Source organism: Eublepharis macularius, chromosome 1 (genome assembly GCF_028583425.1).
Source record: "Eublepharis macularius isolate TG4126 chromosome 1, MPM_Emac_v1.0, whole genome shotgun sequence".
Classification (NCBI taxonomy): domain Eukaryota; kingdom Metazoa; phylum Chordata; class Lepidosauria; order Squamata; family Eublepharidae; genus Eublepharis; species Eublepharis macularius.
Window position 1 is genome coordinate 34,063,936 of NC_072790.1, and position 13,997 is coordinate 34,077,932.

At 48.0% G+C, this 13,997-nt stretch overlaps 1 protein-coding gene across 1 annotated transcript; it reads right to left on the bottom strand.

The window, feature by feature from the left end:
* Positions 1–410: 410 nt before the first annotated feature.
* BMP2 (bone morphogenetic protein 2) lies at positions 411–13,336 on the bottom strand. Its single transcript, XM_054995955.1, has 3 exons — positions 12,542–13,336; positions 9,297–9,652; positions 411–2,204 (listed from the first exon to the last, which is right to left on the bottom strand). The coding sequence occupies exons 2-3, from the start codon at positions 9,640–9,642 to the stop codon at positions 1,360–1,362; spliced, it is 1,191 nt and encodes a 396-aa protein (XP_054851930.1). The 5' UTR covers positions 9,643–9,652; positions 12,542–13,336; the 3' UTR covers positions 411–1,359.
* Between the last annotated feature and the right edge of the window lie 661 nt (positions 13,337–13,997).

Consider the following 13,997-nt stretch of genomic DNA (forward strand, 5'->3'; position numbering starts at 1 on the left):
GAGTGACATCAGCATCTATTAAAACCCCTCCTCTAGTGTAACGCCAACAAGTTGACTGATTTTGCAACCTGTGCAACCTTTTATCTCTGTAAAGGTTTTACAGATGCAGGAGAGAAGTTATTTTGAGGACGGTGCTCTGATAATTCCTCCCCCGCCCTCACATCTGGGTGGCGTTGCCAGGGAAGCAATGGGTAGGTTTATAGGCACGGCCGTCTCCCGCAAGCCCCTTCCCCCTCTCAAATCTGAGTTAGCCTGCCTTGTAAGACTTTTACACAAGGATCATGTCATCTGTGATTTCTGTACAAAGCCTGATATGCTTTTACTGTTGCAAAGCGGCCAAGGGACGAGGGGGGGGGGGACTGTTCTCACCCGCTAGGAACAGCGAACAGAAATAAGCTTTTTAAAAAAACTGAAGAAATCTGGTATTTTATTTAGTATTTGGCCAGGACAAGGTTTCCAATGGATGAACTACTTAAAATGGGAGGTACAGCATAAACATTTTGCTTTTCTGTAGGTGTGTGTGTGAGAGAGAGAAAGAGAGAAAGAAAAGGGGAGGGGAGAAGAGAGAAGTTTCTAGCAACCCAGTTGGTGGTCACATCACACCTTCATGAGGAATAGCAGTTGTTTCTCCTTGCTCAGCAATGTCTGGTTCTTATCCAAATGCTCCCAATCGGGGCGGGGGGGGGGGGGGGCGGGGGGGAATGCCAGTTTCTCATGGACTGGGCAGCCCACCCTGCAGCATTCCTGAGAATTGTACAATATAATCTCGAGTCAGCAGGGTGGATTAGCCACTTTTCATGGGGTTTGCACTTGTGACCTTAAAACAGTAGAACTGCAGAAAGCAAAATGCATCACGCACCTTTGCCACAGTAACCCTTCCATGTACACATTTCAGCTTAAATACACACAATTGAAACAGCTACCATTTGTTTTTTGTTGGTTTTTTTTAAAATTATGTACAAACCCTATATTTTTTTTTCTTCTGCTTTTTTGTTGATTATACATATAAATACAAATTAGCTATTCTTCTAAAAAGTGGTTATAATAGTAAATAAATACAAAATAAGAATCTGACCATTATACTTCATGTGCTGAGGGGGGGAAAGGGGGGGGAAGAGGGTTAAACCCATATAAAATGTACAACTAAAATATGTTTAAAAATCTTTAAAAGGAATAATTCTCTGATTAAAATATTTTTCCTCACTTTTTTCTGTAGACATAAATAGATTTTTTTTTCCAAAATAGTTGTGTTTAATTCTCCATTTCATAACATAAATAAAGTCTTCATTGGGAAAATATTAAAGTGTCAAGTTATTTGATTTGTATATGTCTTTTGCTGCTGCCACCACTGCGACCACATCAGCGGCACCCACAGCCCTCCACAACCATATCTTGATAGTTCTTTAGTACCACTTTTTCGTTCTCATCCAGGTACAGCATGGAAATGGCGCTCAGTTCCGTCGGCACACAGCAGGCTTTGGGGATCTTGGAATTCACTGAATTGACCAAAGTCTGAACAATGGCATGATTGGTGGAGTTCAGATGATCTGCCAGGGGAAAAGGGCATTCTCCGTGGCAGTAGAAGGCACTGTAACCAGGCGGGGCCACTATCCAGTCATTCCACCCAACATCATTAAAGTCCACGTATAACGGATGCCTTTTACAATTGGATTTAAGCCGCTTGCGTTGTTTGTGTTTGGCTTGGCGCTTCTCTCGCTTATGGAGAGAATGCCCCTTTCCGTCATGGCCGAAGGTGACTAGTAGTGGCCGAAACAGAGACCAGCTAGCGTCATCCTGATGCAAAGACCTGCTGATCCGGACATGTCTCTTGGAGGTGCCACTTTCATTTTCCAAATGGACCACTTCTATCACAAACCCATGATTAGGTTGTCCGTGTGCAATCCATCTCACGATAGCGGGCGTGACATCAAAAGTTTCCCATTTGCTGGCACTGTGGTGCACCAAGCGGGTGTCCAAAAGTCTTGTGACGGGGTCTTTGGAAGCGTCACTCTCTGGCTTGATTATTTCATAAATATTAATACGGTGGTAAGAACTGCTATTGGTTTCCAAGGCATCTTCGAGGTGCTCCCGAAAAACTTGAAGCTCAGCTGAAGTGATAAACTCCCCACTTGGGATAGAAGTCAAGTTAAAGAAGAAACGTCTGGACGTCCTCCCTCTTCTTTCTGGAAGATCTTCCAGGGTCTCTGATTTAGGAGGGGAAAGAGCAAAAAGCCCAATCAGTACCTTAGATAAGCAATTTTTAAAAAAACGAACAACTGCATTACCGGCAACTTTCAAATCAACACTATCATAAGTCAACACGAGCTTACTTTAGGGATTTGAAGATTTCAACCACAACAAAAAAGAGGGGGATTATCTTGTCTTTTTAGGTATTTATGAAACATTATGTTATAGCGGTTCATTTACTGCCATGCCTTTGTATCTGATCAGAGTGCGTAGAGAATTCCAGGTGGCCGTAATGAAATGCGAGGCATCGCTGTGGAATTCAAGGGCATTAAAGAAAATAAGTGGTTAGCAGGGGCCCATTGAAAGTAATTAAAAAGTGACTGAGGATCAAGCAAAGGGATTGCATTTTTTTAAAAAAAGCTCTCTGCTTTTGCATTTATGTTAAGTAATAAGGGCCCTCGAGTCGCAACAGACTTATGATGACCCCCTCAATGGGTTTTCGTGGAAAGAGAGGAGCAGAGGTGGTTTACTTTGCCTTCCTCTGCATAGCAACCTTCCTCTTCATTGGTGGTCTCCTACCCATGGCCAGCCCTACCTGAGCTTCCAAGCTCTGACAAGCTCAGGCTCGTCCAGGCTACTTCTATGTTAGTTACTTAAAATCTCTTTTAGAAGCTTCATGACTGACAAGTTTCTCAATAGTCAAGCTCCCTAACAGCCGGGATAGCCCAGCTAAGCAGGGTTGACCACGGTTAGTACTTGGATGGGAGACCACCAAGGAAGAGAAGGGGTGTTACAAAGAAGGCAGCAATGGCAAACCCCCTCTGCTCATGTCTTGCCCGACAGCCCTGGGAATGGGGTTGCCATAAGTTGGTTGCGACTCAATGGCAAAATAATGGCGGCTCAATGGCAATATTTTATCCAAAATAATGGCTTGGACCCTGCAGAAAGCTTCTGCTACAGGAAAGGGGTAATTTGTACCACGTCCCCTTTCCTCTTTAGGTCTCCAGTTCCATCATGCTATTCCTCGGGGTCCCCTCAGAAGCACCACTTCTGCTATCATTCCGGGCTCTAGCACCAGCGGGCAGGTGAAGTGGACCCATTTCATCAGTAAAGATTTGCCACAGACCCAAGCCCATGTATCTTAACTACATTCCCCTTTGCTCAAAGCATACTACTCTCGTTTTACTCAAGAGGACCCTAAGCACAATGCCGTTCTGAGCAGGTTTAGGTATTTGTTTGGAACCCATGGGTGGAATTCAGGACTGACAGCCCAATCTTGCAGACATGATGAAAAATAAAAGCCGACAGGCTGTCTTGGAAATCCAGAACTAGAGCGGCATCGGGCAAAGCCATTATCCATATTGGCTGTCAGTAGACTTTAGGATGCTTTCTGCGCTGCGCCTAATCCTTTGGTCTTCTAGAAATGTAAAATTTCACCTACTAATTTATATAGCAGTTTTGAGTGTTCCATGCACATCTCCTATACTAACCACAGCCTCCTCGCAATAAAACTGCCATTGAAAGTTTGGCTCAGATTACTCACTGGCAGGAGAGGGAGGGGTGATGGCTTGATCTTGTGGCCAATGTGAGATTTGAAATGGGAGTTAATTCAGCTCCCATCAGCTGTTTGCCATTAATTGTAAGGCAGCATGTATGTATGTGTGTGAATTTTGAAAATGAAATGGAAATGATTTGTTGACAGCCGTAATGCTACATAATATTGACAGCCCATACGTAATATCGACAGCCCATGTTTAACTACCGACAAACATAATGCTGTTCTTTGGGATAAAGCTATAGGCAAGAACCAAAAAAAAAAAAAAAAACCGCCAACCACAACAGTAAGAAAATAAGGGATTCCCCCGAGAGTTTATTTCATAGGGCTGCCAATGAGAAACAATATCTCAACAAAATCTCTAACAGTGCAATTCTATGTAGAGCCACTCAGCTCTGAGTCCACTGATTTCAACGGTTTAAGACTGGAATAACTATGGATAGGACTGCCTTGTCAGTTAGACTGAAATGAGAGCTATAACCCCAAACTACTACACTGTATGTTTAAGAAGGCATGCATAAAATATAAGAACTCTAGCTAAATTTAGGCATACTGTAAATAGGGCTCGGAAACTCCCAGGTATTTCCCCCTTGTCTGCTGATCGCCCAGCGATCGGCGGGAGGGGGCAAGCTCCCAGAGGTTGCTCATCACCGGCAGGCACCTCAGGAGTGTGCACCATGCACGCGCACATGCTCCCAACCGGCACAGCAACCCATGGGAGCATTCCTGCACTTTGTTCAGGACCAATTTGGACCCCAAACAGGCCAAATCGGCCCCATGCAAAGCATGGGAGCACTTGTGCAGCTGTGCTTGTGCGGCCAGCATGGTGACGTCACTTCTGGAAGTGACATCAGCATGCCAGCTCCAGGGCGCACACATGAGAAAGAGGACCTCATGCAGTGCACCAGGTAAGTACAAGGGACTCCACCCTCCCAATGGGAAGGGAGGGGTACCTGGCAATTGTAAATGAATGAACTACTACACAGATTAGCTAGTGTATTTATTTGGAAATCTCACGGATTTTATTGAAACTTCCAAGAGAATGACTTCCGGATTACAGCCGTAACAATTACTGCTAGTGTTTCTTTGTGAAGCAGGCCCTAATTCACAGTTCGCCTAGCCCTTCTACGTCTGAAGGATGCCCGATTTTTTAGCCTCCCGATCTTTCTATCATGTCACCCTAAAGAGGAACTTGCATTTAAGTGTATAATTAAGTAGCATTAAAGGAAGGACCAGTAGCAGCGCACAAACTTTGGCAGGAGTGCCTGCTTGTAATCGGCTTAGTTCAAAATTCAGTGGGCTTCACTTCCCGTTTGCCTCCAAACTACCTGTGTATCTGCACACACCAAGTTACTCCTCTAAACAATTCTGCAAGAATTCTTAAAAATCCCATCCAGAAGACAGCAGGTTCAAAGTTATATTTTTTTAAATCATCGTATGTCTGCATCCTTTCCCATGATTTCCAGCAACCTCTAGCCCCTACACCTCTTTAAGCTGCTGGCCTACACCCAGTCCCCCTCCCATCCTGTGTACAGCCCCTTCCTTTCCTAGGTGTGCTGTCTGCCCCTCCCTCAAGGCCTTCTCCATTCCTAGCCTCCCTCTGTTTTCCCATCTCGCCCCTCCTTGAGGTGCCTGTGACATCACAGCAGCCCAGCCAATGGTGAGGGAGGATTCACCAGGATGATAAGCAACAGCTCAGCAGCATCACCTTTGGTTTGTATTGTTCCAAGGCTATCTTCAGGGACTGTGCTTTGATATTTATACATCTCTCAGTGGCCTTGTTAAAGTGCCCTCAAACACAAGTGCACTTAGAAACTCTGGACATAGTACAGTGATATAGATGGCAGTGTGGTAGCAGTAGTCATTCTAATCTCAGCAAGGGGATTTTTAAAAATTGTTTTGCCAAACAGGTTTTTAACACTGTAAAAAAAAGTGAAAGAGATTGTTCCCCTGTTCTTACACAGCATGGAAACAGAGAGGTGTTTCCCCCTATTGTTCTGTATGTTCCCTCAGAGTTCCTATTCTGCTTTATTCCACCTCACACCCTCCCCACCACTGTGGCACTAGGCAAGGCAATTTCACAACACCTGCTGCTATTCCATTTATTTTAGGCTTCTGCTAATGCCACATTGCTAGTCTCCATTGCTGTGGCTACATGAAATCCAGGGGCTCACGGGTAGATTTGTTGAGCCTTGTTCTACAAATACTAGCTTCCTTTTGCACCCGTTCACACCTACAGTCAGTTGAGAGTCCAAATCCAGGTATACAATCTGGTGTGTGTGTGTGTGTGTGTGGTCATTTTATGCCGTATTAAAGGAGAAACATGCTTAAATACAAAGTTACATAAAGGCTCAGATGAACATGTTACAACAATGACAACAAACTCTGTTGCCATTTCTGCCCTCAACAGCCATTAAGTTATCATTTGCGAGCCAGCATGGCACAGTGTCTGGGAGACCCTGGATTTAATCCCCTCTCTGCCATGGAAAGTCACCTGGGGACCTTGGGCCAGTCAGTCAAGTCATCCTAGCCTACCTCACAAAGTGGTGGTTGCAAGGATAAAATGGAGGAGGGGAGAGGGTTGTTAGCCGCTTTGAATCTCCATGAGGGGGAAAGTGGAAGTAGAAATTGCTTAATAAATTAACACAGCCCTCCTGCGTCTTTCAGAATAGCTGAGCCTTGTGTTTTAAAGTTCATCCTGAGGAACAAACTATGGGTCGGACGCCACTGGAGCCAGACGCTGGCAACCAGGATTCAAATGCCTTCTGAGCCTTTTCCATCTGGCCTCTCCCACAGACCAGTTGAGAGGATAGCCCTAAACGTGTATCACTCATTGCTCCCTGTAGGAAAGGCAGGTTACCAATAGTTTAGATCTGCATCGTGACAAAATGTCAGAGCCAACCTACACTGGGGTTTTTTTAAGAGCACTTACAACATTGGCTCAGCTTAAGGCGGGGTGGCTAAAGACTGGTTATAAAGCCACAGCTGAAAAGATCTTCGGGCACTGAAGGATTTTAGTTCCGCACTGGCAAAACAAGATGCTGAAGGCATTCCTAAAAGGGTTTGATTCGAATGATCATGAGGACTTTAGACAAATAAAATCCACCATAATAGAATGTAAAGGAGCTCTTTTGTTGGCGTTAGGTTGACTGACAGCGCAATCCTACGCAGAGCTACTCCAGGCGAAGCCCCACTGATTTCAAGGGGGCATGGACCACATTAACTCTGCATAGGATTGCATTGTGAGTGCCATAGTTAGGCCGCCCCAAATACTTAGCACCCCTCAACCCCACAGGTGTATGTTAAGAAGCGTTCTATGCACAGTGTTTCCTCCTGCTTTATATTTATATACAAAGCAGCATAATCCACAATAGAAGATTAATCTATTCATCTCTTGCCTCATTAAGACTGTATTATCACTGTCACTTCTAGAGTAACATAATCAAACCCAAGAAAGAAAACATATTTTTTTTCTTGTTGTTCCTAGCTTTATTCTATAGTATGCACATCATCACCAGCACCACCCCTTACAATAAACCTGCAAATGTGCCAATAATGAAAAAACATCATGGCTGGAAATCTGCAATCCTTGAGAATATTTTGCAGGGGAGGGAACCCCCACCAGTGGATGCCTTCTGCATGCTCCCTTGTCTTTCATTAAAGACAGGATAGAAACAGATCAAGGAATGGCTAGATATGTGTAAGCTACAAACGGTTAACAGTGTTACCCAGACCCTGCTCCTGTTATCTGGAAGGCCCTGCGGTTTCAGGGCAACTTCAGTGTCACAAACCTGTGCTTAGTAGTCCTGACAGAGGGGAGGGGAATGGTGTCGTGAAAACGGAGAAACTTTTGATTGTATGTTCGACTGAGGTGCCAGGCAACCGAAAGCATTTGCAATGTAAAGATCAAGCTCTTTGCAACGTGGACAAGTTTGTTCAAGTTTAAGGAGCTTTCACAGGGGTGTTTTGCATAAAATTTCAGGCGGAATGCCTTGAATTTAGGAAAGCGGCTCCGTTCCAAACGACAAGGATAAGTGGTAACAGCGTGAATCTGAAGAGAGTGTGCGCTGCTCAGTATTGGTTAAGTACATATTTGCCTGTGGCTTTTTATCTGGGTGACCTAAAACCCCAGGTGCACATGAAATCCAAGGGACAGCTGCTCCCAAAACTTATCAGCCTTGCTTTCTGAAGGGCTTACCTTAGCACTATGCTAAATCTAGATTTAAACAGAAGACGGAGTCACAGTGGAGACAATGCAATTGATTGTTAAATCGATCTCTCACGGGGATTAGATAGGGATTAGAAAACCTTCCAAGCGACCCTATAGCCAACTGTAAATTAGAAAGACGTTTCTTGGAATTCAGCCTTTTTTAAAAAATGGAACTTATTGGTGGGAACTCATAAATGGGACAGAATCTGTACACGTGAATTAAAAAAAAAACCTGCCTTCTCTTGCTGTGGAGCAATACGTGTGATTTCAAAATAAAATATATATACAGTGCACATTCAGGGGTTTTAGAAATATACTGTTTTTTAAAAGAAGATTAACTATATTAAAACTAAGATTACTAGCAATTGAGAGGGGGTTGAAGTGATTTCTCTTGTCTCTCTTCTCATATTTGCTCCAAAAGCATTTCATAAAAAGTGGTACACTTAACACCTTGAGCAAAATATGATCACATACACCTTTGGAGGTAAACTGACCACCCACAATGCAGTGCAGTCAAACACACAATAATGTAGAGGCACAGAACTTTTTTTCCCCCCATCAGATGGAATATAAATCCCTGGCTCAAATTTCATAAAGCTGTTATTTCTTGAGAATGTGATTGTATTGAAAATCAGGTTTTTAAACTGACTGAAACTAAGTGATGTTTGGGGTTTGTTAGCTATCAAAGTCACAAATTTTAATCGTACTTTTGACCCTCTCACTTTTCACATGAAGACCTGTAGCTTGGTAGCAGGGTTTCATCAAGGTTCTTTAAATATTACATTTTCCCAAGATTTCTCATGATTTCTAATCATAAGATTTTGTCGCTCTGAGCCAACAGAGTTTCCATTTCATTTTAGGTTCTAAGAGCCAACATCCATCTTCACCCACGACTCTACCATCTCCGATATTATCTTGGGTTATTTGCTTGAAAGCTTCCCATGCAAAATACTGTTTCACAAATTTCCAAAACCTTACAGATTGGAAAAAAAGACTCAGCCAAACAGTTCCAAGTCAACGTGGGTGGTTTGGGGTATGAGTTTTTGAGTGACGTAAGAACTTTTGATTTTGTTGACAAAACAGATATGATTTCCCCTGCAGTGGGACACACGTATTACATATCAGCCAAGCAACCAGGAGCAAAATAAATTGCATAACGAGAAATGCACAAGTATTTAAATAGCAAGTGCTGTATCATGAATACCAAAACGAGTAAATCCACAACTGCGAAACATCTTGGCATTCAAAACCCTTGGATTCATATTTGTATCTTGGAAACATGCAGCGTGATTTCCATTCCAGTTTGGGTGGGGGAAAGCCCGAGCAGACGTCGTTCCTCCTTACCTTCATGGTGGAAGCTTCGGACGGTATTGGCCCTGCTAGTAGCTCTCTCCAGGTTGTAGTCCATGGGGCTTGGTTTCTGGCTGGTGTGCATGTGGTACAGCTCCAACATATAGGGAGGGATTACAGCGTTCTTGCTCGGTGTGGGCCGCCGCTTAAGACCGAACATATTGAGCAGGCGCAGCTCAAATTCATGCAGGATCCCTTCCGAGAGCTGCAATGGAGCAGCCCGGATCAAATCGCCACTGAACCTTCTCCGGTCACCCACCTCTGGGATGAGGCTGGCCGAACCACCCAGCAACACCTGATAAAGCAGCAGTGCTAGTAGAGAATGGGTCCCAGCAACCATGGTCAGCAACCTGCGTGTACATGGGCAAAATTAAAAGAGGGGGATTAGGGCAAAATGGAAGAGGGAAGACATATCCTAGAATAAAACCCAATACATAAGTGCATGCAGGATCAAGACCGCAAAGTGGTTATTTTCCTACTCATCCTTCTCTCAAAAGTCGTGATTATGAAAGGGGATCCTGACCTCAGTGGGAACACTCATTTTTCACGTGGCTGTCGTATCTGGGGTAGACAGCAATGTGTTATAAAAAGCTGCCCAAGTAGGTAATGGTTGCTAAAGTTAATGGCCCCCAAAAAGGCCTTGCAAAGGAAACTTTGCTTCTGCAGTTGAGAACACAGGCGTAAGCCGAGCAAGAACAATTCTATCGACCTATCCTTTTAGTAATATGTTCAGGAAGATGGCCCCAACCACATACAACCTGCTCCCTCTATCGCATGATGTTTTTTGTGATCACTGGCAAAGTAATATCCCAGTGTCAATGAGATGTCCAGAGGAAACAAATGCCCAAAATATTCTGCAGCTGCCCTGCCGTTGGCAAGCCAGATTTGGTGGCTCACCTAAAAACACCGCCCCGAACCCCTTAAAAGAAAAGGCGGCGGTCACAAATGTCACAGACGCTTAACTCAGCAGTGGCTTCTGCCTCCTTTGAGCAGCCCCTTGTAACAAAAACGGTATCACAATTTGTTCCATGATGTACAAGGAGGAGGAGAGCAATCTGCACGGATGGGTAGAGGGAACAGCTTATGTGCCGGGTAGCTCCTGGAACAGTGCGGCTGTTCAATTCCGCCACATGCCTGCTGGGAGCAGCACTGCATTCTGGGAACAGGGCCATGGGCTGCATCCTAAAGATGGTTTGTGGGCTTGGTAGAATGGGAGGAGCGAGACGGATTACCTGTGGAAATGGGGAGGGAGGGGTTAATGGGAGGGGAAAACAGACAGAGTGGGAGGGGAATGTACGGCAAGCAGTTATAGGAGGTGGCTTCTGGGGAAGGAGTTTGCACCTTTTTTTTGAAGAACCCAGAAGCATCTTTCACTCAGCTGTGAAGCAACAGGCTGAGTTTTGTAGCCCCCTACGGCTCTGAAATACTCTTTTTTAAAAAAACTACATTTTTATTTACTTCCTTCACAGCCTGCTTTTCTTCAAGTGGATCTAGTGAGCAATTGCCAATTCAGAAACAGACAATTACAGTCAAAGGCTACAACCCAGCACGATATCAGACATGCTTAAAGTAACTGCAGGCTGGACTGGAGCCCAGAACGACTTTTAGACTTCCGAGTATGAAGTGGGCAGAATCCTTCCCCTTAGTCCTCCAGCCCTTTAACATACATATAGTTAACCTTAACTTGATCTAGATTAAGGAGAGTCCAGGTTTATCCCTTCTCTGTCTGCCTGCTTCTCATTTCAATAATTTGTTTTTGTTCCAGTATAAACAGGAGCATCACGTGGGTCACCAGTAAAGAGACTGCTAACCCGGCTAGAACTTTATTGCTATGGGCTGTTCTACTCTAGTCCCAGATCTTGTTTACAGAAGCACGGAGAGCCCCCAGCAGGGGGGTTACCCCACTGGAATGCATTCCTTTAGTTAGCCTGACCCAGCTTTCCGAGTGCCCCATTTTTAACTTCACCCTAAAAACATTAACTTCGGAGCACATTTTTCAATGGCAACGTTTCTCCACTAAGCGAAAGCCCAAAGCTTTTTCTCGCTTCTTTGTTTCTTTTTAGTCCGTCAGCGATCCGGTAGAACTGTTTATATCCTGCTTGGTGGGACGAAGAAGGGGGTTCTTCGTCCCAAATGCACAAAACTCACGTGCTGAAAAAGGGCCTCTGAGCTCAGAAGCATGAGAGAGGAAACAAGGAAGAAAAACACACACCGAATGTGAAGATACATAGAAGGGGGAAGGGAGAAAGAGTGAAGTGCTCCCACACTACGAACGGTAGTATTCCAACAGCAGCATACTTAAAAGGGGAGGAGGATCCTACAGCTTGTAATATGAAGTGGAAAATCCGGCTAAAGCAACTTCAGTCTGGCAGGTAGGGCCAGCCTCACGGAGCATGCTACTCTACTGGAAGCGGCAGTATTTTTCACATTCAGCAAGGAAACAACTCGCCAAGTGTGCTCTCCCGCCCCATAATGACACCACAGAGGATGTTGGAGCATAAGGCAGTTTGTACGGAGCCCACGCCTCTGCGGTGCTTCCCAGCACAGCCGGAGATGTGGCCGGAGGGTCCCAGGCCATTCCTCCTGGATCTCGAAATGCTAATTCTTTTCAGGAGCCCAAAAGAATCAGACAGAATAAAAAAGCACAGCTGCTCTGTATGTCGTCAGGGGGCAGAGAAAAAGGGCTCGGGTTCATGTGCCTGGCTCCTAAGAGGGCACCATGCCACCCAGATGGGGATGCTGCCCACCCCATTAAGAACTGCTCTTTTTATGTACCATAGCGAGGGAGTTTTAGATGGCTCCCTTCTCAGCTCCCACTCTCAAAAGCTGACACCCGGAAAATCTTGTTGGTCTCTAATGTGCCACCGGCCTCCAACCTTAACAAGTGGCTCTCTGGAAAACCAGAGGGGAAGAGGGAGAAAAGTCACCGCGGCACTTCTAAATGTATCTGAAGAAGGGAGCTTTGACTCTCAAGAGCTCATCCCCTGGAGATCCAGTTGGCCTTTCCCGGGCGACTGGACCCGAATCTTGCTCTTCTACAGCAGCCCAACACGGCTATGCACCTGAAACTCTGCCTTGCAATGGGAGTGGGAAGGAAGGTGCCTGCTGGTGGAAGGCACCTGGAGATTCCCCCAGCGCGGAGCTTCCGGGCAGGCACTGCTTTCTGCCCAGCCTTACACGAGTCCTTCATCCCACCCCCAACTCAAGACCCGACGCTTCCCGCCCGGCCCCCCAGCTACCTTTAGGGTCCCGCCGATCGCCTAAGAAGCACACTCGGGCACGTCCATCGAGTCCAGCTCCACATGGAACTCGCCAGGCCGATCCAGGAGGTGCCAAGCGGGTCCTCTTTTCCGCTGGAGCGTCCAGCCCGTCGGAAGAAGCCGGGCAGGGGACGGGGTGGGGGGGATCGAGGCGAAGGGGCGGCCGCCAACGGCCAGCAGTCCTCGGTGGGTCGGTGGGTCTTCGGCAATCGCGGTGCCTCCGCCTCCTAGCGCCTTCGCCGCAGCGCAGGGCTTCTCGGCGCAGGAAACATCCCGGCGGAGCTCCCTCTCCAGGGCTCGACCTGCGCGCAACCGAGAGGAGGTCGCCCGGCGGCCCTGGCTGCCTGCCGCATCTCACTGCCGGCTGGCGGGGCGCTGCCCGGAGCCACGACCGGGGGAGATCCCACGCGCGGCCGGCGTCCTTCTCCGCCTCGCCGACATGCCCGGCGCGCCGCAGGAAAGTGGCCCGGGCGCGGCCGGAGCCGCCGCTGCCGCCGCCGCCTTCTCCTCCGCGCCCGGGCGATGCCCCCTGGCCAAGAGCCGGACGCGGCAGATCCTCCGGGGGGGCAGTGCCCTGGGCATCGGCGGGCGCGCCCAGCAGCAGCAACAGCAGCAGCAGCCGCACGCCCGGCCCGGCTGCCCCGTGCCCCGGCCGCGCACTCTCGCTCCCGGCTCCGCGCGGCGACAGCCCCCCGCCGCTCCTTGCGTGGCCGAGGCGCGCCCGCACATACACCGCCCCCGCTGCCGGTGCTGCTGCTGCTCCTCCTCGGCGAGCGAGCGGGCGAGCCTCCCCGGCGGCCTTTTTGTTGCTCCGCTGCCTGCTGATGTCACGACCCCGGGGGCTTGCGGCGGGCTCGCCAATCGCAGGGCGGCCTGGCTGGGACCCGGGAGCCAAGCAGGAGGCGGCTGCTGCGGAGAGGCTCGGCGGGGCGGCTTTTAAAGGCAACGCCGCCCCCTGGCGCCGCCGCCCGCCCCCCCGGCCCGCGCGCCGGCCTTCCGAGGGGGGGTTCGCGCGCGCGCCTCTCGCTCTCGCCCGTCGACTTTCCGGATTAGGCTCAGTAACGCGGGCGGGGAGGGAGCGAGCAGGAGGAGGAGGAGGAGCCGCGGCGCTTGCCAAGCGCGGCCCTCGACGACTTCTCTCTCCCCCGGTTAAAATCCAGCTCGCTCTCGCCGGGCGGAGAGAGGCGGCGGCGTCTTAGTCGAGTCCCGATGCGATTCCTAATTTAATTTGCGGTGGCCGCGCAGCAGATCTTTCAAGGGTGGGGAGGAAAGCGGTCGGGAGGGAAAGGCGGCGGCGGAGGAGCGGCGCGATCCTAGGAAGAGTTACTCCAGTCGAAGCCCGTTGAAACCAGTAAGGTTAGACTGGATCAACTCTACAGAGGATCGCGCTGTTCTGCACGCCCCCCCCATAAGAATGTCAGAGGGAAGTTTGTTT

Excerpts from the sequence above, each read along its gene's own strand:
- BMP2 (XM_054995955.1), bottom strand. The coding sequence starts at position 9,642 with ATGGTTGCTGGGACCCATTCTCTACTAGCACTGCTGCTTTATCAGGTG. Across the intron at positions 2,205-9,296 it reads CCGAAGCTTCCACCATGAAG|AGACCCTGGAAGATCTTCCA; the intron begins GTAAGGAGGAAC and ends CTCCTAAATCAG.